The following is a 27,328-nucleotide window of genomic DNA, read 5'->3' as shown; positions in this document are numbered from 1 at the left end:
TATTTTGAAGGGCCCCACCGGAGATGTGTGCTTCCGCTGTTGCGGGCAGCTTGACTCTCCTTCTGCTGTTAAATTGAGTCGCCGACGGGTCTGGATGTTATTACCGGAGCGAGCCGCTGGATCCAGGCCGAGCATCGAACCCGCGCCGCGGCCACAATGACGGCGTCCAAAGACCCGACGAAGAAGAAGCCCAAGGAGTCCCAGCAGGACGAGGTGTGTGTGTGTGTGTGGACAGGGGACAGGGGACAGACATGATGGAGGGTTATGTCTCCTCCTCAGGTTCTGTCTCCTCCTCAGGTTCTGTCTCCTCCTCAGGTTCTGTCTCCTCCTCAGGTTCTGTCTCCTCCTCAGGTTCTGTCTTCTCCTCAGGTTCTGTCTCCTCCTCAGGATCTGTCTCCTCCTCAGGTTCTGTGTCCTCCTCAGGATCTGTCTCCTCCTCAGGTTCTGTCTCCTCCTCAGGTTCTGTCTCCTCCTCAGGATCTGTCTCCTCCTCAGGATCTGTCTCCTCCTCAGGTTCTGTGTTCTCCTCAGGATCTGTGTTCTCCTCAGGTTCTGTCTCCTCCTCAGGATCTGTCTCCTCCTCAGGATCTGTCTCCTCCTCAGGTTCTGTCTCCTCCTCAGGTTCTGTCTCCTCCTCAGGATCTGTCTCCTCCTCAGGTTCTGTGTTCTCCTCAGGTTCTGTGTTCTCCTCACGTTCTGTCTCCTCCTCAGGTTCTGTCTCCTCCTCAGGATCTGTGTTCTCCTCAGCATCTGTCTCCTCCTCAGGTTCTGTCTCCTCCTCAGGATCTGTCTCCTCCTCAGGTTCTGTGTTCTCCTCAGGTTCTGTGTTCTCCTCAGGTTCTGTCTCCTCCTCAGGTTCTGTCTCCTCCTCAGGATCTGTCTCCTCCTCAGGTTCTGTCTCCTCCTCAGGTTCTGTGTTCTCCTCAGGATCTGTGTTCTCCTCAGGATCTGTATCCTCACGTTCTGTCTCCTCCTCAGGATCTGTCTCCTCCTCAGGTTCTGTCTCCTCCTCAGGATCTGTCTCCTCCTCAGGATCTGTCTCCGCCTCAGGTTCTGTCTCCTCCTCAGGATCTGTCTCCTCCTCAGGTTCTGTCTCCTCCTCAGGATCTGTCTCCTCCTCAGGATCTGTCTCCTCCTCAGGTTCTGTCTCCTCCTCAGGTTCTGTCTCCTCCTCAGGTTCTGTCTCCTCCTCAGGTTCTGTCTCCTCCTCAGGATCTGTCTCCTCCTCAGGATCTGTCTCCTCCTCAGGATCTGTCTCCTGGGAGTGATTTCAGCTGCGTTGAGATTCACGTTTAAACTCTAAAGTTGTGATTGTGGGTTTTTTCCAGGTGGCTGGATTTGTGTTTGTGTGATTGTTGACTTGTGTGTGTTTGTGTGAGCAGCTGTGAGATGTGTGTTCTCTCATTGTGTGAGTTGACTCAGAGGATGAACAGCGACCAGCACATCCTCAGCTCTAATGCACATAATCACACACAAGCAGGCTAATTCCAAAACACACGTGTGTAATAACCGATGAGATGTTGTGTTGTGTTGTGTTGATGCTTCCGTGAGAATCTCAGTTTCTCCTCCTGAGTTTTATTTATTACGCTTTCTTTATTTATCGCTTTCTTCCTGTTGTGTTTTTACCTGAGAAGTCCAGAATGAAACGTACAAGGCTGCAACTATAAGAAGGATTTTCTCCTGATTATTCATAAACCTTTAAAAGACTCTCTGTGCATATTGTAAATTACTAAAGAATTTAGACAAATTACAGTTTCATCTTTGCGCTGCACATTTAACAACCAGCCTGTTATCCTTTATAGTTTTCCTGTTTCCAGTCTTTATATTTGAAATCATTTATTTATAGTTTTATTTTTTACAGCCTCTTGCAGAAGAAACTGTTTTTATCCAGACTCAGATTCACGTTTGCAGATTCGTCAATATTTTATAAATCTAAATCCGTCGTCCTTTGTGTCACGGAAAAACAAGTTTATATTTTATGTCCTGAACGAGTGGGTTTGTTCAGGCTCAGTAAAAAAAGACTGTCGCTCTGTTATCACTGTAACTGCCCCTCCTACACACACACACACACACACACAGACACACACACACAAACACACACACACACACACACACACAGCAGTGGGTGGGGCAGTCATCGCACACCACTGGGCCATTGACTTCACCCCGAGTATTAGTTCAACATCTTGGAGCTAATTCTTTTTATGCTGTGTGTGTGTGTGTGTGTGTGTGTGTGTGTGTGTGTGTGTGTGTGTGTGTGTGTGTGTGTGTGTGTGTGTGTGAGAGAGAGTGTGTGTGTCCCTGTGTTTGTGTGTCACTGTGTGTGCCACTGTGTGTGTGTCTGTATGTGTGTAAGCGAGCTTCAGTTCCCTGTCTGTCGCTCAGACTCGCTTCAGTGGAAAGTAAAGCGAAGCAAGTGACAAGTTGAAGTGTGCGTGTGTGCGTGTGTGCGTGTGTGCGTGTGTGTGTGTGTGCGTGTGTGTGTGTGTGTGTGTGCGTGCGTGTGTGTGTGTGTCCCTGCTTCATTAATTACACAGTTGTTCTGGGCACGTTTCATCCTCTTATCTTCCGTTTCTGACACGTTCATTCGTTTACAATGGTTTTAATCATTATAATCCTTTAGTCACACTCGTGTGTTCAATGCTGAGATACCCCCCCACCCCACCCCCCCACCAAAATCCCTCAATCGTTATCGAGGTGAAAACAAAACCGTCCACGTTGGAAACCTCACTTGAAAGATACGATTATTCTGAGCTCATCTCTCTGTCAGTTTTTCGGTCGTTAATGTCCGATACGATGTGTGAAGCAGACGTGTCTCTGTCTTCCTCTGTAGCTGCTCTCAGATCTGCACTGAGCTCCAGACACGTCCCTCCTGGCGTCTTGTTCCTCAGGTAACTTTCTCAAGCCGAGGCTGAAGCAGGAGACAAGAGATCAGTGGGGGGAGAAGTGATGTAATCCAGAGGCTTCAGGAGCTCTGGGTCAGACGAGTCAACACATTCAAAGTATTTTCTGCCCCAGATTCTTAAAGAAAACGGATTTTCTGTCTGCGAGTCTGAAAAATAGAATCAGACTCTTTTCATTTTGTGAAGTGTGATTTTAACTCTAATGGCTGTTGTAATCCGTGTTCTGTCTAGACAGGATGAATCCAAGCTGCATAAGAGTCTGTCTGCTTGCAAATGTCCAAGAGATTTGAAATTCATAACTCAGTCTATGTCGTATTTAGACCTGACAGATAAGTGCAGCTTTTATTTCAAATGTTCGGTCCCAGTGTGGCCTGTTGATCCTGGAAACCCAGTTTGTCTCTGAGCTGGGACCAGAGGAGGCTGAGGAGCTGCAGGATTTCGTGTCTGACACCCGACGTTTGTTTTGGTGTCTGCAGGAGTTTGTGGACGTGAGCCCGCCGGCGAGGAACTGGAAGGGCATCGCCATCTCCCTGCTGGTCATCGTGGTCGTGTGCTCGCTCATCACCATGAGCGTGGTCGTCCTCACACCCGGTAAGAACATCTCCTGCACAAAGGGGCTTTTTAATCTTGAAGTGAATATGAAAGAAGCCTCTTGACATTGATGGAGCATGGAAATAAAAACTGTATCCGGCCACTTGAAGCAGAAACAAGTTTCCTCTTCTCATATTGAAAGATAAAGATGCGCTAGAATGAAATATTCTCAGCAGTTTCACATTGAGCTGTTTCATTATAGTCTGTATATTATTAATGGCTCATATTTCATACATTTGTATTCCTACGTGTATATATACATTTATATTATATCATTTAAAGCCCCTCTGTGTCGTATTTAAACATTTCTGACAGCTTTGCATAATGCAGAGAAATCTCTTGAATGAGAATAAGGCTTATTCTCCTGTGTGTGTGTGTGTGTGTGTGTGTAATATGTGCATTCATGAATAGATGAATATATGTAATCACTGCATCTCTCCGTCAGTGAGTCGTCGCCCCCCCCCCCTCTTGTCATTTGTCTTTCAGGCACCATTTTGATGAAGTGTTTGCTTTTCATTGTCTCTTTGCTTTGTCCTTTCGGTCTTCACAGATAAACCTGTGAAAATACACTGGATTTCACAATGTGTGTGTCTGTGTGTGTGTGTGTTTCTTCCCAGTGGAGGTTCCCGGCAGCAGCAGGTCCAGGCTGACGGTGGCGGACCTGTACAAGCCCGAGTTCAGCGTCCACGACCCGGAGGCCACGTGGATCAGTGGTAAGTCACATCAAGAGCAAAACCACTCAGGGAAACAAAGGGAGGAACAGCAGCGTTTTCTTCTTCCCTATAAATTATTGAGCTTTACACTTTTCCCACCGACGTGGAGGAGACGCTGTGCATCAACGTTCAGATATCTGCGGTCAGGGTTGGACTGCAGTGAGGAGTAGGAGCTGTGGAGGAGAAGCTGGAGCAGCTCAGGAAGACGAGGACAGCGTGACATTGAGGGAAGAGCCGTGATGATGTAACAGAGGAGAATGACACAGTGCGACTTTGAGAAGAAAGTAGAGGTGATGGCTGAGCAGAGTTTGTTATTCGAATCCTCTACGTTTTAAATAGTTTGGTCAGAGGTTTTATTTTGGAAGGAACAGCTGGTCGGGTGGATGTTTCCTGATTTGATCTTTGATTCTCTCGACCAATCAGAGACACGAACACTCGAACGTATCATCAGTTCACATCCGTTTCTAACCAGCAACACAGTCCCTCCCTGTGCTGTGATATTAAAGCAAACTAATTAAATATAGACGGATTCAACATCAGTCATTTTGTGCGTTTCCTCGTTGTGTTGATAAAATCATAATTGTTCTTTGTTTCATATTACCTGTGAATTAGCAGCATGTGAAACTCCAGATTAATAATGAACATCGATAACCTTGTTCATGGAGCGAGTTCCAACGTGGTAGCAAATTAAATTCAGCAAATGATCATTAATGTGAGATTAAAATACATTAATTTAAATGAAATAACTAGATAATGAAAGGATCTTCAGGTTAATTGTTTCTGTCGTGTCGAACGTGAACATATGAGCTGAATAACAAACCTGTGGCTCAGACGCTGGAGATGGACTCCATCTTTCTATCAGGTGAAACCGGCTCGGAGCTGGAAAATGAGAATCTGTCCACCTGAGGTTTCATTACAAACATTTGTCAGTGAGCAGAGGGAGGCGGTGATAATTCCACATTTATTAAAACCATCTATTCAGAGAGATCACAGTCTGTGGAACGAGCCACCTGCAGAAGCCCTGGTGAGAACTCTGATGAGGTAAAGAGGGCAAAGTGGTTCATGGGATAACGTTTGATTTTCACTTTGTCCTTCGAACGCTTCCAACAAACGAATGACTTCATTTGACTTGTGACGGAGACGAAATCACGTGAACAGCTTAGACACCGTAGAAGAAAAGCTGCAGAGCTCCATCTCCCTGACGGACCTTTTACCGAACCACCAAATAACTCACTTCAGTTTTATTGAGCTTTATTTAATGCGAGCCGTATTCCTTTCTCTTTGTGTGTGTGCATGAACCCATGAGCTAATCAGAGCGCCCCCTGCTGACGTGCTGATCCGAACCCAGATGGCCTCACAGTGTCGTGTCTTTACTGACTCTGGGTCAAATCCTCCCACCAGGAAGAACCAGATCTAAACCATATAATAATAACAACTGTTGGAAAGTCCTTTTTCAACACTTTTTTTTTTTTTTTTTTTTTTTGCTGTAGAAAAAGTGTATACATTTATTATAAAAAATACTGGATATCTTGACAAAGAGAACCATGAACAACAGTAACAGCGAATGAATAAATTAAATAAATGGACCAACAAACAGACAAGAGTGAAAAATGACCGCTTTGTTGTTGGAGGTAATAAAAAACAATAAAAATACAAAGAATTAAAGAAATCCTCATGTATTGGCCAATAAACATTAAAAAAAAACTAAAACCACAAAGCATTAGAGGATAACAAATACTGAACTATTAGAACAACACTTTCTTTTAAAACTATATACATACTGTTATGGGAATTTCTATACCAAGGACAAGCAAACAATTATCAATCTGGAAGTTTAATTCTTTACCCAGCTGCGGCTGGGGGCAACTTGCTATCATCACAGACAGATTCAAGCAAATGCCCTTTTTCAACACTCTTATGTTAAGTTTGCACCGATATCGTAAAATGGAGAGAAGTTTAAAATACGTTGACGCTGCAGTTGCTAAAAATGTATTTGCCTAAATCCTTTGTGCACGTCCCCAGCTGAATTGAGCACGAGCAGCTCTGGTGAAGCCTGAAGGTGACACGCCCACCTCCACTGGGGGTCAGAGGTCGATGCAAACAGTGGTCGGCCATTACCTGCAGGGTTTTGTCAACGTGTCCTTGAGCAGGACACAGACTCTGCTCCCTGCCGCTCGTCAGTGTGTCTCAGTGACTGAAGTCTGAATGCAGCAGATCCACATCTGTGTCACGACGAGCGTCAGGTCCTCGCTGACCTTTCCCCCCCCCCGCCGATCCTCTCTCCCGCCCCCGACACCTCCTCCCGCCCCTGTGTTACGTAAGGAGCACTCTGCAGGAGGTGTTGGTTCTCTGCTCGACGTGTGAGCATCAGGCCACATGTTCCCTCTCCCACTCCAGACCCAATGTGGATTTCCAGTGTTTTTTATCTGCTTCCACGACAGATTGTCTCCATCCGGGGGGAAGAGAGAAAGTAAACATCAGCTCCAGCTGTTTGACGACAGGACAGTTGAGTTATTGCCTCGGTGGTTAAATCAGGAGAGAGGAAGCTGGAGACAGAACGTATGAGACGAGGGGCGAGAGACACAAGGGCAGAAGCAGAGAGAGAGAGAGAGGGGAGAGTGTGAGAGAGATGGTTTCCCAGCGCCTGCTGCGTCCTGTCCTTCCACAGGGAGATAATACTAATCACTAGTCCCGCGGCCTGTGGCTTCTCATTATGGGCTCTGGTTTGGGATGCCTCCTAACACACACACACACACACACACACACACACACACACACACACACACACACACACACACACACACACGCTTGTGAGAACCTTATTTCACTCCCTAAAATCGGGACATTTGATCTGATGGGACTCAGACGTCTCCGACTGACTTTGTATCAGCTCCACCAGCTGCTGTTGACAATCAGCTCAGTCTGAGGTGTTTAAATCTGCTATAACCCATATTTTATGTAAACATACTTGATTATTTGTATATGAAACAAGTCAATTTAAGTTATGAATAAGAGGATTATCAGATCATTCTGCAGTTGTAGAGATTCTTGGCGTCTTTAAGCTCGTTGTTTTGGTTTTCAGGCATCTTCTTTATTGTTTTTGGTTAAATCTCTGGATTTTCTTCAACTGACTCGTTTTACCTGAGCAACTGTTTTTATGCACATTTTTAATTTGAGTTGAAAGGCTGGAAAAAAACCTGAAAACTAAAGAAAACGTGTACAAAGACAGATTTGATCTCCAGAAGTCCAATTTCCACTCTTATACTTTCTATTAAATCTGAAACGACCTCTGTCCAGATGAGCGTTTCTAATTTGCCTCCTACGTGTATGACTCCTCCCTTTCATTCTGAAAGCAGCTTCAGAAAACCCTGCAGGCGTCGTGACTGCAAAGCCGTGCACGTTGTTGTTGTGTGTGTGTGTGTGTGTGTGTTTGACAGCAGCTGAATTACATCATCTCAGACTGAGAAGAGAATTTTTTTTTCCATCAGAACCACAATATTGAATTTCCCAGCCCAGCAGGGTCAGACATCCCATTAGCGGTTTTGTTGAGATTGATGATAAAGTTTGGAAATTACCGTCTGACACGTTGTTGTGTAAATCTGAAGTCGGGCCGGGTGCGATGAGAGCTGAGGGCCCGGCTGTGGATTTACTGCTGCGCCTCCTGGAGGAGTTGTGCAGGCAACTCAAACAAAGTCGCTGGTGAACATCGCTTCCTCCACAGAGAGACATTTAGAAAACAGAGAGAAACTCGACATCTGCCACAAGCAGCGACAGGAAGGAGTCGATGGATCGTTATGTGTAATTCTCCTTTTATCATTTAAATCATCTTCTCCAGCTCTGTTGTGTTGACACCGGCAATTTGCTGCTTTTCATGTCGATGCTTAAAAGAAACATCAGAAGCCGCCTCTGCTATCTGACTGACTGAGAGACGTGAGCACTTCCGTTAACATGTGGAGGAAGAACACAGATAAATACCGTGTGTCTCATTGATGAGTTTCTTTCATCATCGTGGGCATCACGGACGCTACGCTGATTTGTGATGTTACCAAGGGAACCATGTAATCGCCTTTTCAGCCCGTGTGATGTGGGGTCACTGCTGAAATGAATTATGGATGGAGCCGCTGTTGTGGTTGATGTCCAGGGTGTTTTATATCCAACTCCTCGGAGGATGAGGGAACGTCCCGGTACTCCAAGCTCCTCGCCACCTGCTAATGAGGATCGTACAAACAACGGGCGCCGTCTTCAGCAGTGACCCCGTGTGAATCCAGGAGAATAAAGAATCCATTATTTATGAGGATATTCTGTAAAACTATGTGCATCATAGCGAGAAACAAAATGGCCCAGGAAAGGCAGAGTCCTCCCTTCACTCACATCTCCCCAGCAGGTCCTGTGTGAAGCTGGTGTTACTGAGATAGAGAACGAGATGAAGGTAAACACAGGAATATGCAGAAGAGCCTGTCTTCTCTCAAATGACTCCACTGGACTCAAAAAGAAGATCTCACGATGGAGATAATAAATAATAAATAGCGTCAGATTGCAGAATGTCCCGTGATGTCACGATGCTGCAGGAGTTACAAACTGCTGACGTGAGGTTCTCTGGGTTTGAAGAACTTTCACTTCTTCACTTTTAGTCCAGGCAAAGTAGCCCATTTTGGAGCCAAAAATAGAAGTAATTGTAAAAGAATTTTTTTGAGCATAGATTATTTCTATGAGGTGTCCAGAACAACATACTAAAAGTCCTAAGAAATCCTAGTTGAGGAAATATGTTTAATTCTCATCAATGTGCCAATAAGGCAACAATACACCCCAAAAAGACTATTTTTTTTCTTTACTCCAATCAAAATGAAACTTTACACAATGAAAGTAGACATGAAACGTAACATTTTTTGTATTACAAGTTTCTTTGAAAATGAATTTATGTATGTATTTGTAATACATATGAATGGTGTTTGCCTATGCAAATTAGGACATATTCAATAAGTGTGGAGCTCATGTGCTTGTCAAATTCATTTCAAAAGAAACTTGTAATACAAAAAATTTTACGTTTCATGGTTACTTTCATTGTGTAAAGTTTCATTTTGATAGGAGTAAAGGAAAAAAATAGTCTTTTTGGGGTGTATTGTTGCCTTATTGGCACATTGATGAGAATTAAACATATTTCCTCAACTAGGATTTCTTAGGACTTTTAGTATGTTGTTCTGGACACCTCATAGAAAAGATCTATGCTGAAAAAAATTCTTTTACAATTAGTCGGTCGTAAAACGTTACTTTGCCTGGACTGTTTAACGTCTGGATTAGAAAACAAAAAGCAAACATCTCCTTCTCAGGTCCTCACACGGTAACTTGACCTTTGTTTTGACGAGGTGAGGTCACTTTGCTCTGTGCTTACAGTAAAGTGACCTTTCCAGGAGCCGCCGGCTGTTTCCATCCTGTGTTTGTCTCCCTCTCAGATTCCGAGGTGGTTTACAGGAACCGCGACGGCCACGTCATCAAGTTCAACTTCGCCCTGAACGAGACGGAGGTCATTCTGAGCAACAGCACGTTTGTACGTTGCTGTTTTTTTAAAGATCAGAATCAGAATCAGAATCAGAAAGTATTTATTGCCAAGTAGGTTAACACCTACCTGGAATTTGCTTTGGTTATTGGTGCATACAATGAACATAGAAACATAAAAAACACAATAAATACACCACATATAAGAAAAACAATAGTAATAATAAAAAAAACATAATACATATTCACTCACTATTTACCCACTTTTTCTATTATTTATACAGGGTAGCATTTATCTAGACATAAACATATATATAAAAAGATAAAAGATATAAAAAGTGAAGTAAAAGGTGAAATGCACAATGCCCAATGCAAAAAGCAAAACAGTGAACAGTGTCAAATTGCCATATGCAATGTAGTACAGTGTAATATATATAATATAATAATAAGTCATCATTGGCTTTTCTGTTATCATCCAATAACGTGTTCTGTTTTTACTTCCTGCTTCCTGCTCGTCAGGTGGCTTTCAAGGTGGCCAAGTACTCGCTCTCTGCAGATCTGAAGTACGCCCTGTTCGCCTACGACGTCAAACGGGTGAGTTTCTCTTCTGAAAAGACACGGCTCGTCCACATGGAGACGATAAATCAGAATCACAGGGAAACCAGCCTCAGACCTGCCGGCGCCTTTTCCTGATTTCTTCCCTCTCACGAGCCGTGGATCATCGTCAACATCAGCAGCTGTTCCTCTCTGCTCGCTCTTGTTTACTTCCTGGCAGCCTGTCATTTACTTTTGTTCTCCTGTGCAATACCCACGGGTGCTGTCAGTCTCTCATCTGCATGCGCACAAACACACACACACAAACACACACACACGAATGCTGTTTTCCTGTTGGACGTGTCGATGACGTTCCCCACATGCTCCTGTTATTTTACAGTAGAGATGTGGAGCATCCAGAAGCAGACCCAGCTCCTGGTTCCAGAGCCTTTCAGTCGGATGGATTTCTGTCCGATGGAAGACGGATTCAAGTGCTCATCCATCTTTATATATAGAAACATTCATGCTCGGGCATCATTTTCACTCCATTTCTTTTTCAGCACATTAAATTAATTGCGTTCCCTTTTTAATTTGTTGCCAGAGCAACGTGAAATCCCCTTGAGGAGCTGGTATCAGCTTGAACTGTGGGTTTTTTCTTTTTTTTTTTTTTTTACTCAATTGAATTTCTCTCAGCCAGTGCACCGCCAAGCGTGAAGAGAACTCAGCTGAGCAGGAAGCAGCTCACCTGGCAGCCAGGAGCCGGGGCGGGGGGGGAGGGTTTCTGGGAGTTGAGGCTTGAAAGAGATTGATTTTAACTTCAAGTGAGGAAGTTTCTGCAGAGACTGAAGATGTCAGAGGGAAGTTTGAGGAGAGAAAAGCAGAGTCAATATTTCAGTGTAAACGTCACATTGGATGAAATCACGTCCAGTTCAGGAACAATGCACTGAAATACACGACTTGAAATATGATTTGGCTTCATTTATGGAACCTCTGTTTAATAAAAACACACAATTGTCTAGTTTTATAACACAGCACCGCACACACACACATATGTGGTTTGTATAAAACTAGAGGCTTTTGAATCTATATTACACTTGAGATTGTTTGTTTGTCTCTGAATCCCGTTTTCATTTCATTTTCATTTCTTTTTTATTCTTCTTCTGTTTGTTATTTTCCCGCGGTTGTTATTTTACGAGCCGCTTCAGTGACTCCTCTTTCGATATCGCCACAGACTTATCAGACCCGGATCAATATTTGCATTATGTGACGGTCTGAACTCTGATTGCAGATGTACAGATATTCCTACACGGCGTCTTATATCGTCTACAACATCTACACGAGGTGAGTTTACTCTGCTGGTTTTATTTCTATGTTTTTAAATGTGATGACGCTCTGTGATGTTGTGTGTGTGTGTGTGTGTGTGTGTGTGTGTGTGTGTGTGTGTGTGTGTGTGTGTGTGTGTGTGTGTGTGTGTGTGTGTGTGTGTGTGTGTGTGTGTGTGTGTGTGTGTGTGTGTGTGTGTGTGTGTGTGTGTGTGTGTGTGTGTGTGTGTGTGTGTATCAGGGAGGTTTGGGAGCTGAATCCTCCTGAGGTCCAGAACGCTGTGCTCCAACACGCAGCCTGGGGCAAACAAGGACAACAGCTGGTACGTCTAAAGGCTCCAACTCAAACCATTATGAGTATTATCATATTCCATGTGTGGACAGTGGGAGGAAGTCTGATGTCTGTCTGTGTTCCCAGTCTCTGTTTTCAAAGAGAATGTGAAAGTTCATTCTGATTAAAACCCTCTGAAACCATTCGTGACCTTTTGCTCGGCTGTTGAACAGAAGAGCGTTTTTACATTTTCCCTAAATGTTTTTTTGCACCGTGTGCTCAGACTGTTAAAATAGGAACGTTTTATTTGCATGTGTGTGTTGACCCCAGCAAAATGTGACAGACATTCAAAGTGGCTGCTGGAAACCGAGCCGGGGAAAGCGAATAAAGAAGAATCCAGGTGGAGGCAGGATGTTTGTTAACATGCAGGAAACGTCCGAGTGTTGCTGTTAAAAAATACAGATGTTAAAACCCTGGTGGAGGAGAGAGACTCACACGGGTTCACTGCCTGGTGAGAAGAACGAGAGGCTTTAACACCAAAAAGAAGAAGCACAAATCAAATCCAGGATTTCTGTGTTTCTCTTCAGATCTACATCTTTGAGAACAACATCTACTACCAGTCGGATGTGAAGAGCGTCTCCCTGAGGATCACTTCCTCTGGGAAGGAGGGCGTCATCTTCAACGGCCTCTCTGATTGGCTGTACGAAGGTGCGAGGATGTGGAAACACGGAAAATTTGAAAGTTTCTGAACTTTTCTGGTGCATCTTTTAATCAGTTTGTCTATAAATTCTGTGTGAAATGTTCAAACTCAGCCGAGCTGCAGGTAGTAAATGCTTCTGTGATCTTTGGAGGAGGAAACAGTTTCAGGGCAAACTGTGTTCGGCGATTTTAAAATGAGTCAAAGATTTGTCTCTGACATTAAAAAGCCGCGGAGCAGACGAGACAAACTCGGATGAAAGGCGACGAAAAATCAACAACACACGTCCAGGATCCATTAAGTCGCTGTGTCAACAAATTCAGCAACGAGCTGCAGTTTGCACAGAGAGCAGCACAGAGAGCAGATGGGAAAACAACAAGAATCATTTCAGCTCGTACATTCACTCTGAGCTGTTTTCTTTCTGATTTGCAATTTACTCTGGATGTTTCTACAGTGAAGGAAAGAGCAGGACAGTGGTGGGAAGTAACGAAGTAGAAATACTTTGTTACTGTACTTAAGTAGATTTTTCACAAATCTGTTCTTTACTTGAGTATTTATTTTCCTGACGACTTTTTACTTTTACTCGTTACATTTGAAAAAAATATGTGTACTTTCTACTTCTTACATTCTCAAACTGGCTCGTTACTTGAGCAGCGGAGGTTGGCTCTCTCTCTCTCTCTCTCTCTCTCTCTCTCTCTCTCTCTCTCATCTAGGGTTCAAAATTTGTAAAATTATACATTATATGCATTATATTCATATTGTTATAATTTTTCAGTCAGTTGAGATAAATCTTGAGGAGAAACATTTTGGGTTGTTTTGTGTCTGTATAGGCCTACTATAAAGAGCACTTTGCATTTTTAATTTTGGTACTTGTACTTTTACTTTTGATACTTAAGTATATTTCAACACCAGATACTTTTGATACTTAAGTACTTTTAATATGAGCTACTTTAAGACTTTTACTCAAGTCATTTTCTGACGGGTGACTTTTACTTTTACCAAAGTCACTTTCAGGTAAGATATCTGTACTTTTACTCAAGTATGGCTTTCAAGTACTTTGTTCACCACTGGAGCAGGATACGTTTTACTGTCTGATTCAAAGCTGTATTTTGTCTGTTTTTGACCAGCGTTCACCAAATTAGACAGAATCCACACAGATGCTCATGTGTAAACAACTCACTAAGAAGTGGAATAACGCCAACAAATAAAACGAGTTATTATTTCACATCAAATCCTCTCAAGTGAGACTCGAGCTCTGGTTCCTGCTCGTTGTCGTCTTCTCCTCCGAGCGTCATCGGATCCAGAGACGAGTCAGAAAGCTTCTCAGATCAGGATGTGTGATTTCTCTCCTCAGAGGAGATCCTGCGCTCGCACCTGGCTCACTGGTGGTCGCCGGACGGGGAGCGACTGGCCTTCCTGACCATCGACGACACCCGGGTGCCCAACATGGCTCTGCCCCAGTTCACCGGCAGCACCTACCCCAAAGGCCTGCAGTACCCGTATCCTATGGTAAGCCTCCTCTACTCAGGCTCTACTTCAAATCAGGCGTAGTAGTCCAGGCAAAGTAGCGTTTTACGACCGACTAATTGTAAAAGAATTTTTTTCAGCATAGATCATTTCTATGAGGTGTCCAGAACAACATACTAAAAGTCCTAAGAAATCCTAGTTGAGGAAATATGTTTAATTCTCATCAATGTGCCAATAAGGCAACAATACACCCCAAAAAGACTATTTTTTTCCTTTACTCCTATCAAAATGAAACTTTACACAATGAAAGTAGCCATGAAACGTAACATTTTTTGTATTACAAGTTTCTTTTGAAGTGAATTTGACAAGCACATGAGCTCCACACTTATTGAATATGTCCTAATTTGCATAGGCAAACACCATTCATATGTATGACAAATACATACATAAATTCATTTTCAAAGAAACTTGTAATACAAAAAATGTTACGTTTCATGGCTACTTTCATTGTGTAAAGTTTCATTTTGATAGGAGTAAAGGAAACAAATAGTCTTTTCGGGGTGTATTGTTGCCGTATATGCACACATTGATGAGAATTAAACATATTTCCTCAACTACGATTTCTTAGGACTTTTAGTATGTTGTTCTGGACACCTCACAGAAATAATCTATGCTGAAAAAAATTCTTTTACAATTACTTCTATTTTTGGCTCCAAAATGGGCTACTTTGCCTGGACTATAGCATCAAGTGGCGTCTCGAGTCCATCAGTGTGTGTGTCTCCATCTGACCTCTTCAGGCCGGTCAGACCAACCCTGCGGTCAAGCTGTCGCTGGTCAACCTGTTCGGAGCGACTCACACTCAGGAGCTGCAGCCTCCCGATCAGCTCCGGCACAGAGACTTCTACGTCACCATGGTGAAGTGGATAAGCTCCACCCACCTGGTGGTGCGCTGGCTCAACCGGGCGCAGAACGTGTCGCTGCTGACGGAGTGCGACGCCACGTTGGGAGTCTGTCATCAGGTGGGTGCTGCCGATCGATGGGAAGCTCCCGCATCTGTTGCCATAGAGATGCAGCTGACCAATGAGTGTTCACCATCGATTTTGATCGCCCCCTGGTGGCTGGCTGCAGTACTATTATATACAGTATCGAAAACAGGGTGAAACGTCATGATGACAGCTGAGAGGCTTTTAATTGCCTCTTGGTTATTTAGTACCATCAGCTGCTCGGTTGAGTTGAAGCCCGACACTTGAGCATCGGATGTCTCGTTGCCTGCCGGCGCCGTTACCTCTTTCAGAAATGGTGAAATGCAATGAATCCTGGGACACGTGGTCCTGAGACCTGTCCAAATGGAGACAGTCTGGTTACTGTCTTCAAATTGAGACAGAGACAGTAGAACCTCAAATTCAGGTGGACGTGAAACTCTTCAAAATGTCTGCAGCCGTTCTGCTCTTACTCAACATTTGTCTGATTGAATCCCAGAGAACATTTCAGAAGAAGAAGTATTTTATTGCCAAGTACGTTCACACATACAAGGAATTTGCTCCGGTTATTGTTGCAAACAATAAACATAGAAACACAAAAAACGCAATAAATACAACATGCATAGGAGAGCAATAAAAAATGGGAAACCAGTATATATTTAGTCACTGTTTACTTCTTATTTACTCACTTTTTACCAATATTTATACAAAGTAACATTTATATATATATATATATATATTATTTAACAGTGTCATATTGCAATATGCAATGTAATGCAGTATAATATAATATCTAGGGCTGGGCAACGATTAAAAGTTTTAATCGCGATTAATCGCATGATTTCCCTGATTAATCACGATTAATCCCATTTCTATACGCAAAATCCAATAATGAATTAAAAAGTAGTGTATAGCGCCATTTTATTTTCAATGTTCTGCCATATGAACGAAAGTGCCATAACATTTGTTGTGCAAACACTTTTAACATCAGCATTTAATACAGTAGCAGTTAAATAAAATATTCAGTGTAAATCTCAACTTAACAATGTTATCAAAGCAAATACAAAATTAAAGCTCAATGCCACATATCCATGGTCGTTTATCCGCCAATTATTTTCTTTTTTCCGGTTCCGCAGCAGTCAGCAACAGACTTTCACAAAATAAAAGCCTGACTTTCACAATAAAACAATAAATAATCAAACCTGAGTTAATGCGAGATAAAATAATTGTCTGAGTTAAATAAGTGATGAGTTAACTCGATTAAAACGAGTTAACTGGCCCAGCCCTAATAATATGATATGATATAATGTGTTAATAGTCAGGTGGGGGTCCCGGGTCTTGTTGATAAGGCCAACTGCAGTCGGGAAGAAGCTGGTCTTGTGGCGGGAGGTTTTGGTTTACTGTGTGGAGAACTGAATTTTCGTTTGTCTCCTTTCTTTCAGAGACACCGGGACACCTCGGAGACGTGGCTGTCCAGACAGGTAAACCCGAACACACACGTTTCTCTTCAGTGTTTCCTGCTCACAAAATGTCCTCAAGTGCAGGACATGAAATAATGACCTTGCCATTGTGTGGGTGCATCTCCATCTGTATCTCACGGTGATGCATGATCCGTTACAGAGGACAGAACTCGTCCGTGCATGAAGTGTGTCCCCTCTGAAGTGTGTGTGTGTCTCTGCAGGGACAGGCGCCGCTGTTCTCTAAGGACAGGAGCAGGTTCTTCCTCACGCTGCCTGTGAAACAAGGAGGTCAGGGAGATTTCCACCACATCACCATGTTCACAAAGAAGGTGACTCTCCCCTTGCTCTCCCTTCACTCCCCCACTGCCTCGGAGAAGGTTTCTCCTGTTAACCCTTGAAACTGATTCTCCTCCAGCTGCGGAGCGACCAGGACGAGGTTCGCCATCTGACCTCCGGCGACTGGGAGGTGACGGAGATCGTAGCTTATGACGAGAACAACCAGCTCGTGTACGTTTCACTTCAGTTTCTCACATTCGATGCAGAGAAAAACCAGTAAAGCTCCCACTCCCAGCACTGTGGCCTTTTCGCTGCGTGCAGACACAGAAAAACACTTATTAGAAAATGAATTATTTAAGATCCGGGTGCTTTGTGGCTTGTTGTTTTTTTTCTCGATGTGATTGTAATATTCTCGTTTCTGTGGCGTCTTCTCCATCAAAATTCTCCCTCGGATGAATTTCCCAGTCTTTCTTGGCCCAGTGCAGCTGATTCTTCTGTTGTGTCGCAGCAGTGCAACGTGTGTGTTTGTGATGGAGCTCTGTGAGCCGCGGGCTGTGTGGTCGGGCGGCCGCGCCACGCAGAGGCTGCTGAATGCACATGTATAATAGATCCATGACCTTGTCCTACTTTAGCTGCTCTGCTTCTCTCACACAGATACTTCCTGAGCACAGAGGACTCGGCGCAGCAGAGACACTTATTCTGGTAACTCACAGCAACCCTGTCGTCCTCTCAGGTAACTCATTCGTTCTGTGACCAGTAGGATAAACACATTTCACCCCTGATAGGGTCTCCACCCTCGGCCTGTTTCCACGGCGATGTCTCACCTGTGGACTGAAGGAGGAGTGTACGTTCTTCGACGCGAACGTCCACCCCGATGCACAGCACGCCGTCCTGAGCTGTGAAGGTCAGAGAGCGGAAGCAGCTTCTCTCTTCTGTCTGGATTAGTCTTCTCCAGAATCACATTCAGAGTTTATTATCTGTTTAAACACAAACTGAAGCATCAGTGAGTAAAGCAGAAACTCTCCTTCCCTGTCAGGCCCTGGAGTTCCAGCTGTGCTGCTCCTGAATCTGGACGACGTGGACTGTGAGTCGTCTTCATTCATTTCATATGAAACCAGTTTGTGTGGCCAGATGTTGTCTATCGCACATGAAGTGTTGTCATCACGTTTCTGTGAAAGCAGCTGCAGGAGTCGAGGCCGGTGATTTATTTCCTTTCAAGATGTTTTGATTCCAACGCCCACGACTCCTCTCATTTCCATGAGATACTACAGTCAGCCCTCCGGAGAAGCAAAATACATTTGTAAAAAGTGCTGAGTCATTTGACCAAATCATTATTCTGTTTACCCTCAGTTCTGATCTGAGTCTGAAGCTTCACGTGTTTCATTGGATCTGTGAGTTTTGGTTTCACATTGAAATTTAGGGACTAAAGACTTTTGTCTGACAGACGTACGTGGGCGGCGTCCACCGATACTTGACCCTGATTGGTTTGTAGACGCCGTCTGACGTGTTGTCAGTTGGGGGGGGGGTAGTAGTCTTTCTGTTTCTGGTTCATTTGGTTGCCATGGTAACATCATGATGGTTTTAATACTAGCATCAGCACCTTCGAGCACAGTACGCTACGGTACTAGAGTACGACACAGTACTGCGGTACTACACAGTACTGCAGTACTACACAGTACTGCAGTACTAGTTCAAATGCACCAAATGAACGTCCTCGTGGTTCTCACATCATATCGTCCTGTAGCTGCTTCCTCTTCCTCTTCCTCTTCTTCTTCTTCTGTTGTTTGATGCTGTCTCTGCTTCCTGGGATTGGTCCAAAAGTCCAAGCTATCCACAAAGTTATTTCACTCTAATTACCTTTGGTCCCTCCGAGTCGTGTCTATTTAACTCTGTGACTCTGTTCCTCATTCAACAGAAACTTTATTAATCTCTTTCTTCTCAGCGTATTTCATCCTGGAGAACAACCTCCCGCTGCGGACGGCGCTCCAGACCAAGAGGACGGTTCAGACCGACATCCGCGTCATCACCCACGGCAACTTCGGTACAGAGCAAGAGCAGTGGAAAGCTGTTTGTGTGTCTGTGTGCGATGCTCATGAGATCTCACACACAATATGTCTGCGTCTCACAGAGCTGCCGCTGAAGCTCAACTACCCCCCCGACTTCTCCGAGTCCTTCCTCTACGGCCTCCTCCTCGTCGTGTAAGCCCGTTTCTCTGCTTTGATTGCATTTACATTTTCTCCCATTCCCGCTGAGAGCTGCACCCCCGGCCTTCAAAGGTTCGCTCCTCCACAGCCGCCGGCCCGGAGACACATTCTACATATCAACAGCAGCAATGACCGAGAGTAAAAGATGTTCGATGAGAAAACGCTCAACTCGTAGCGACAGTTTGAATCAGTTTTTTATGATTCTGTGCGAGCGACTATTCTTCTTTTTCTGTCCGTGAGGTCAAACCTGGAACACGAGCATCGGAGCATTTTATATAAAATATACATCAGGTCAAATGTCTTGTGGGACAGGGGACTTTTCAAACTACGATGTCGTCCTTTTATTACAAGCATAGATAAAAAACTTGTTGTTTGATCTGATTTAAAAGACGAGCAGATTCATATTGTCTGTGAGCAACCGTTCACCCTTCGGTTGCTTCCCGACAGCGGCAGTTCTCCCGGGACCCAGACGGTGACGCAGGAGTTCAAGCCGGACTGGGACTGGGTGCTGGTGGGATCTGAGCAGGTCATCGTGGCTCGACTGGACGGCAGAGGTTCTGGGTTCAGAGGTCAAAGGTGATGTTGATTCTCCTCAAAGCGACACACATAGAAACGGTGAGACTCTGTACTGATGGGTTCTTTCCCACAGGGTTTCACAGGAGGTTCATCTGAAGCTCGGCTCCGTGGACGCTGAGGACCAGATGGCTGCTCTCGAGTACGTCACACACTCCTGCTCCTCTTACGTTGGCATTGTCTGTGAAGGAGATTTGTAAAGCTCCGCGTTCGCAGCACCTAGTGGCCGGAAGGCAGAATGCATTCAGGTTGTCAGTCCGTTAATCTTACTCTTCGATATATCGAAGGAACAGCTTGAGGGAATCTCTTTGAATCTGCTCAGTCACGCTCGTGAAACATGTTGTCAGACTCTGGAACGTGAAATGTAAAGTTTGCCTTCAGGGGATTGCTTCACATTAAAGGTCAAAAGTCCTGGTGATTCTAATTTTAATGAATAAATCTGAACATTTAATGAAACTGGACATTTTAAGAAAAAGTTTTTCTCACCTGTGATGGAGCTAATGATGAGTTTAGTTAATCCATCTCTTCAGGAGGTTTCTCAGGGGAACGGCTGTTTGTGTTTGGGATCAGAAGAAAGAATAGATTTAGGTTTGAGGGTTCGACTCATGAATGTTAACGACCTGCGAGCGTCAGTGTGAAAAACAACTTCTATTATCGCGCTGCCTTTTCTTTATCTGCTTTAAAACGCCTGTGTTATTTTTTCATGAATATCTTTATGCGTTGAGATTCTATCAGTGCGACTCAGCTTCTGAAGAAAAGATTCAAAACAGATAGAAACAAACAGGCGATTCTTCTTCTTCTGTCTGGTTTTCTTGTTTCTCTCGCTCGCTCGTCTCAGGATTGACCTTCGACCTCCTGCTGGTCACGTGTTCATCTGTCGGTCAGAGCTCAGAGCTTCGGCCTCTTTACTTACAAATCCATTTCAAATGTGTTTGTGTTCTGCAGATACCTGGTGAAGCTGCCGTTCATCGACCGCACTCGAGTCGGAGTCTTCGGAGAGGTGCGTCCCTCAGACTCTGAATTCATCAGATCTGACGCTTAAATTCTCTTATTTTTATCAATAATAACCGAAATCAAGCCGACACAAGTGTGCGTGTGTGTGTTTAACATGAGAGACGACCCACAGTTCGTTGTGTCTCCATCAGGATTACGGCGGCTTCCTGGCGCTGACCATGCTGAAGTCTCCGGAGCGGCTGGTGAGATGCGCTGCAGCTCAGACTCCGATCATCGACTGGTCCATGTACGGTGAGTGACTCGCTCTGCAGGGACGCCGGAGCTTTTTATTACCTCTGCTCAGTGTTGGGAAGGATACTTTCAAAACGTATTCCGTTACAGAATACAGAATACATGCCCAAAAATGTAATCTGTAACGTATTCCATTACATTAACTAATCTGAGTAACGTATTCTGAATACTTGGAATACTTCCGGTTTGTATTGCATTTTTTAAGTGTATGATTGCGGCGTTGTTATAGTCAGTGGAGAAGCAGCAGTTTAAACTCTCTCTCCAGCTGGATGTCCGGCTCCCATCCACTCCCACCTCTGTGCCGGCCCCACCGGAGGCTGAAGGACCCCCCCCCCCCCCCCCCCCCCCCCTGCGCCAAGGCTGCCTCGCGCCGTGCTACGATCGTTTCGGCGTCGAGTTTATTTTTTTTTGCGCTTGACGCGAGCGTATCGCTCCATGAAACACACTGAAAAATGATTTTAAACGATATTGATGACATTTTATATGATATAAATGATAAAGTATGCGTCCCATAGTTTGTATTCCCCTTCTGTTGTCCTGGAGTTTTAATTTTACCAATTTTACCGATCACATTATTAAATGCCCCCCTCTGCCCATCCACTACAGACACACAAGCAGTCATAAAGATAAAAAGAGAGGGGGGGGCGGAGAATACGTAATTTACCCTCGACACCCGACATTGAACGGAGAGAACAGCGGAGAAGTTCTTGAAGATGGATGAAATTAAATTGGGACGCGGTTGCAGTTAATGTTGGAGCAACAAGTGACTAAATGCTTTTATACTACTGGGTCAACGGGTGATATTATTAGCGCTGCCCGGCGCTTCAGCGTCCGGTGTGAACCCGGCGTGCCTCGCTGGTCTCCTGCAGAGCCATGACAGCGGAGCTCTGGAAGCGCAGGTCGGTCTTCTCTCACCAGGCGCTGGAAGGGCAGCTTGCGGATCAGCAGCTCCGTAGATTTCTGGTAGCGACGGAACTCTCTCAGAGCCTCGGTCCCGGGCCTGTGTCCCGAGCCGGTCGCGGTGAGGCTCCTTCACGCCGCCGGGGGTCCGGGCGATCTTACGGCAGCCCTGGTCTCCAGCTGCTTCCTGGGGGCTTTGCCGCCGGTGGATTTACGAGAGAGTGAATAAACTCGAGAAGTACCGTCATGTAATCCACTGATTTCAACAATGTAACTGTATTCTGAATACCATCTATTTAATTTGTAACTGTAACGGAATACAGTTACTCATAATTTGTATTCTAAATACGTAACGCCGTTACATGTATTCCGTTACTCCCCAACACTGCCTCTGCTGCTGCTCCCGACTCGTGACGTCTTTGTCCTTCACAAGTTTGTCTGGCTGCTGAGACTTTAATTATCCGTAGGTTCTGCGTACGGGAATTCAGGCTTATTGGGTTTTTATGATGTTCATTTTCTGGGACCGGTATCAGAGCAGCGACTGGTGTGTGATTAGAATTTAATAAACACAAGTGAGGGAAAATCCTCTGGAGCAGAAAACAATAAGGATTTCAAGCCTTTGTTTCAGGCTGAAAAAAAGATGCTTTAAAAACATCATGAACATGTAAAATCTTTGTGTTGAAGCCAAAACGAGGCTCCTGCATTTGTGTTCCTCCCTAAAGTGCCACTTATTTCTGATTTTACTTCTAATAACCTGTGTTTTCTGCTCTTTCTCCTTCAGCCTCGGCCTTTTCTGAGCGATACTTGGGCTCGCCCTCCACCGAGGAGAGCAAATACCAGGTGAGCGTCTTCTCCTCCTCATCCGTCTGTGGCTGGGTTCATGTTTATTCATGCACCAAATCTCAGTTTTTACACTGAAGTTCATTTTAGATTATTGACTAAACAGGAGTTAAACTGTTCTCAGAGCCAATAAAACCACACATGTTTATATTTATTAATATTATTGAGATATTTACAAGGAAAATCAGCAAATCATGAATCTAAAAGGATTTTCTCTGTGCACGTGGACTCCAGCTCGGTTCCCTGGTCGTATGGAGGTCGCAGCGTTTTCTAAAGCAGGTCACCGAGGTCTTAATGAAAATATGCTCCGCTCCGCCTCGCTTCACAAACAAACCTGTCGCGTTCCGTTAAAGACAAAGAGGAGAACGTGGCCGCCGGCGCTTCAGGCAATGCTCCAAATATCATCTGAGGCAGCAGCGAGGGGAAGAAGAACAGGGAAACGCCACAGGTGGAGGCGGGAAACAAAAATACACAGTTGTCCTCCACGTGAAGGTTGAAGCCAGCGTGTGTTTTTCCTCCTAAGTGGGCTGAAGCATAACTGGGCCAGAGGACGCTATTCCTGACTCTCACAGCCGGTGGCGGCTTGTGTGTGTGGAGTTCTGCGACCAATGACGTCTAGAGCGTGGGATGAGGCAGCGTCTGATCAGACTGAATAATCATCTAGTCCAGAATGAGACAGGTTTTAAAACGTGTATTTGACCGGAAAATCATTTAAACCTCATAACTTAAATGTGAATTCAAAACCCAAGATCCCCTGAACCTGTAGCAGCGTCTTTCTATTTTAAAAATCCTTCCTCCCGCTGCTCTTCAGTCGTCGTCCTCTTCTGCTCCTGAAATCCTCCTCATGTCCCTGAGTTGGAATCATTTCTCTTTATCTGTTCGGCAGGCGTCCAGAGTCCTGAGCAACATGAAGGGTCTGCAGGGAGGAACTCTGTTCCTGGCTCACGGGACGGCCGACGGTACGTCCTCCCTCCTCACGTGTGTCCTCACAGGCAGGAGGGCGTCCTCAGTCTGACGCGTCTCGTTTGTCTCCACAGCCAACGTCCACTTCACGCACTCGGCTGAGCTCATCAAGCACTTGATAAAGATCGGAGCCAACTACACCATGCAGGTAAATCATATGTTTCAAAGGAGTCTGTCTTAGCTGTCTATTATGATGTTTCACCCTGTGGTATGAATAGGGTTGCAAAATTCCGGGAATATTCAAAGTTGGAAACTTTCCATGGGAATTAACGGGAATTAACAGGAATTAACGGGAATATGCAGGAATATACGGGAATTCACGAAATTAACGGGAATAAACTGGAAATGTTGTGGGTAATTTATACTTACTGTATTTACCTTGTCATATACAGACATAAATATAAACATTTTGTTGTGTCATAGGCTGATTTGAGCCCTGAGGAAACTTTGGGCACTTGACTATATGCTTCTGCATCGTTGTGTCATTCTTAACATAGGTCTTTGCACAGTATTTGCAAATGTACACAGCCTTTCCTTCTACATTGGATGGGGTGAAATGTCTCCACACATGAGAGAGTGCACGTGGCATTGTTCTGTAGAAAAATAATCGTCTGTAAAAATATATTTTACAATTGATGGATTAATGAATGGAAATAGGCTAGATGAACAGATGAACAATCCTCAATCAGCATGCTAATATATTATCCCCTGGTTAATATCATCGAAACTTACCTGACTATGCTGGGAATTATCTGTGCATGTGATGGAGAAATGCACAGTGGAGGGGTTGAAATTCAACGTGCAGTGTATGCTTTTTAAAACGGAAACTTTCCGCCCCTTTGCAACCCTAGGTATGAAGGAATGTCCCATGAGCTAACATGGAGTATGGTGTGTATGACATGTACTGCAGCCAGCCACCAGGGGGCGATCACGATGCTCTGGGAGCTGTCTTCTATCTCTAGATGAAAACACAGCTTCTGTTCTGTGTTGTGTTGTAATGATATTTTCTCACTCACCTGATTCTCACTTCACCTCAGGGCTGAAATTCCTCTTTAATTCAAAATCAATGTTATCGTCCCTGCGCTCATGAAAACCTCATTTCACACCTCGATGAAAAACCAGAAAGAAAAACCACTTAACTCACTGAAAATGAGGCTTATTTGTCTCGGTTAATAAAAAAATGTATATTTAGAAACTTGGCTCCAACAGAAACAAAGAGTTTTAAAAGGATAAAAGAGTTGGAGGAAGATTTCCACTCTGACCTTCAGAGGTCAGTTCTGATGAGGTCATTGGACTTTAAGTGGAATATCTTGATGTATGAACTGTTGATATTTCGTTTTACATGAATCTGCGTTTTCTCTTGACTAGGGTTGCAAAGGGGCGGAAAGTTTCCGGTAAATTTCTGGAAACTTTCCGGAAGCTTTCCACGGGAATATTAAGCTCGGGAATTTTGGGAATTTTGAAAAAAAAACAACTATGCAAATTAAACGCTGAGCAATAAAAACATCATTCAAAACACTATTTTAAAGATGTATGGAACGTTGAGTTTCAACCCTCCACTGTGCATTCTTCCATCACATGCACAGATAACTCCCATCATGCTTCACTCTACAGCAGGTCTATTGAGGCCTGCTGTAGAGTGAAGGACTAGTCAGGTAAGTTTCAATGATATTACTGGGGAAATATATTAGCATGCTGATTGAGGATTGTTCATCTGTTCATCTAGCCTAGTTCCATTAATTTATCCATCAATTTACATTTCACCCCATCCAATGTAGAAGGAAAGGCTGTGTACATTTGCAAATACTGTGCAAAGACCTATGTTAAGAATGACACAACGATGCTGAAGCGTATAGTCAAGTGCCCAAAGTTTCCTCAGGGCTCAAATCAGCCTATGACACAACAAAATGTTTATATTTATGTCTGTATATGACAAGGTAAATACAGTTAGTATAAATTACCCACAACATTACCAGTTTATTCCCGTTAATTCCCGTTAATTCCCATGGAAAGTTTCCAACTTTGAATATTCCCGGAATTTTGCAACCCTACTCTTGACTCATTGTCCCTCCTGTCCTCTTCATGTTTTCAGATTTACCCGGACGAGGGACACTTCCTGTCCCAGCGCAGCCGCATCCAGCTGACTCACTCCCTGATCGCTTATTTCCGCGGCTGTCTCCTCGACGCGTCATCGCTACTCGAGCAGCAGGGGGACGACGACTGAGAGGAACAGCCTTTCACCCCTGTGTGTCTCCGTTTGTGTGTCCCTGAGCGTTTGTGTCCCCCCCGTAGACTCAAGTGTGTGTCTGTGTGGGCGCGTGTGTGTGTTTTTTATACCTGTCGTACAATATTTGACAAAACAAGCTTCTTCTCGACATTATAGATTAGTTTCCATCGCTCGTCACCTCAGTAGAATAAAGTCCCACCGTCCGCTCTATTGTCGAGTGTCACGATGCTGTGCAGACCTGTAGGGGGCGCTAGCGTATTATTTAATTCAAAATGTATTTAAATACGTAAATAAGTGACGGTAGCTTGTTGATAATGTGTGTAACTTCGGCCACTAGGGGTCGCCCAATCAAAACAATAACAAAAGAGTATATACTATATGTATAAAAGTTTTACTGACGTTACACAGAAGCATAAATCTAGTGTTTAGACATTTTAATGAAGAATTGTTGCATATTTTATCTTTAAAGATTCTGCAATTGGCAAAAATCTAAAGTTAAAAATGATGATCAACCAAGTGAAACAAATGCATTTAAATTGAAACGTTTTTTAGGATAAAGCCAGTAAAATAGAAAATGTCACAGATGATCATAGTTAGAAAATGTTCAGCCTGTGTGTGTGTGTGTGTGTGTGTGTGTGTGTGTGTGTGTGTCTGTGTGTGTGTGTGTGTGTGCCTGCCTCTGTTCACTGTATTTTCTTATCGTGCCACAGAAAACACTCTGAGCCTTTATGAAGATTCTCTGTTGACGGGTTGAAAATGTTATTTTTTCCAATTAGGATTAAATGGATTTTTTCAGCAGCCGATCACATCGATCACAAACTCTCTCTCTAGATATTGTAACATTTTTTGTTTTCATGCAACTTGGTCGTCTTCTAAAAAACACATTTGGTTTAAAACCAGACAAGAAGGACGTTTTGGTGTCGTATTGTTACTCATCTCATTTAATGAAATCCGGAATCACTCCCGTCAGTAGAGTCGTTCGACCTCTGGACCTCAATAGATGTACAGAACTTTACTTTATAGTCCCTGGTTCTGTTTCAACTGGGATTTTTTAAATTTATTTTTGTATTTATTTATTTCTCAAGTCTGTATTTATTGTTTCACAACGTGTATTTTCTCTTTTAAAGAGATTTAAAGGGTCAGGAGGTGACTTTCGATCTATTAGAAAAGCACGTTCATTTATTAGAGTTTTGTTTGACTCCCACGTCCTCGGTCTCTTTTTATTTGTTTACGACACAGTTGCAGGAACTAAATGAGATTATTGCTTTGACATGACTCATCTGTCAATCCACAGAAGATTACAGGTTATGATTTATAGCAGACACTTTATTATTACTGTTATTTGGGAAAATAGATGTTTTTCTCTGCTCTTAAAATCCCTACGTCCCTTTGAATCATCGGCTGAAACAAATATCTGGAGATAGAAACACGTTTTTTGGGGATTTAACTAAATTCCTACGACCTGCTAATTGAAATGAGTGTAACCACAGTTCTGGGTGATTTATTTAATGACTCCTCTTCACCCTCCAGCTGTTTGATAGGTGTTTTGGGAACCATGTGACTCTGTGGTCCTCTAAGTGTGGCACTCACAGGCATCATGTTGAAGCAGCGCTGAGCCTGAGAGCACGAGAGCGATTCAGACGATTACTGTCGGCCGCACTCGAGCGCC

General features: G+C 44.0%; 1 protein-coding gene across 1 annotated transcript; it reads left to right on the top strand.

Annotated features, from left to right (window-relative positions):
* Positions 1-118: 118 nt before the first annotated feature.
* Positions 119-26,203, top strand: LOC132996629 (inactive dipeptidyl peptidase 10-like). Its single transcript, XM_061066942.1, has 26 exons — positions 119-213; positions 3,380-3,494; positions 4,112-4,207; positions 9,658-9,752; positions 10,220-10,294; positions 11,523-11,575; positions 11,798-11,879; positions 12,415-12,535; positions 13,879-14,033; positions 14,789-15,010; positions 16,414-16,452; positions 16,653-16,760; positions 16,847-16,938; positions 17,362-17,409; positions 17,493-17,611; positions 17,744-17,791; positions 18,650-18,748; positions 18,836-18,905; positions 19,359-19,487; positions 19,561-19,626; positions 20,430-20,484; positions 20,630-20,729; positions 22,411-22,469; positions 23,356-23,428; positions 23,507-23,580; positions 25,525-26,203. The coding sequence occupies exons 1-26, from the start codon at positions 157-159 to the stop codon at positions 25,654-25,656; spliced, it is 2,382 nt and encodes a 793-aa protein (XP_060922925.1). The 5' UTR covers positions 119-156; the 3' UTR covers positions 25,657-26,203.
* Positions 26,204-27,328: the final 1,125 nt, after the last annotated feature.

Source organism: Limanda limanda, chromosome 23 (genome assembly GCF_963576545.1).
Source record: "Limanda limanda chromosome 23, fLimLim1.1, whole genome shotgun sequence".
In the NCBI taxonomy this organism is placed as follows: Eukaryota; Metazoa; Chordata; class Actinopteri; order Pleuronectiformes; family Pleuronectidae; genus Limanda; species Limanda limanda.
This window is presented reverse-complemented; position numbering and strand designations above follow the sequence as displayed.